Source organism: Theobroma umbraticum, unplaced genomic scaffold, assembly GCF_002168275.2.
Source record: "Theobroma umbraticum cultivar Fairchild unplaced genomic scaffold, ASM216827v3 scaffold_12.1, whole genome shotgun sequence".
Lineage (NCBI taxonomy): Eukaryota > Viridiplantae > Streptophyta > Magnoliopsida > Malvales > Malvaceae > Theobroma > Theobroma umbraticum.
The window spans coordinates 1,416,275-1,416,623 of record NW_018397269.1 but is presented as its reverse complement, the minus strand read 5'-3'; the positions used below and the strand labels follow the sequence as shown (position 1 = coordinate 1,416,623).

Sequence of the window (349 nt, the reverse complement as noted above, 5' to 3'; positions counted from 1 at the left end):
GGATTAATTTCCAAAGAAAAAGTGAAGTCCTTTAATTTGCCTATATACTATCCATCACCTGATGAGATTGGGAAATTGATTCAAGACAATGGTTGTTTAAGCATTGAGAGGATGGAGACATTTACTGGCAACGGAAAGCACATTTACAATTCCCAAATGTGGACGCTGGCTGTAAGAGCTGCCTTCGAGGCAATTATAAGTAATAACTTTGGAAATGAAATCGTTGAAGAGCTGTTTGAGCTCTTCACCAAGAAACATATGGATAATGTTTCTATCTTTAGTAGAGATGATGTTATGAGTCATGTACAATTGAATATTGTTCTCAAGCGCAAAATTTAGTGCAAGGAGT

At 36.4% G+C, this 349-nt stretch overlaps 1 protein-coding gene across 1 annotated transcript in view; it reads left to right on the top strand.

Annotated features, from left to right (window-relative positions):
- The window catches only part of LOC110426023 (loganic acid O-methyltransferase-like), a 2,270-nt gene that overhangs the window by 1,131 nt on the left and 790 nt on the right, over window positions 1-349 (top strand). Inside the window, exon 3 of the mRNA XM_021441105.2 lies at window positions 17-303. Coding sequence (XP_021296780.1) covers window positions 17-303 — 287 coding nt within the window. The remainder of the gene's footprint in view (window positions 1-16; window positions 304-349) is intronic.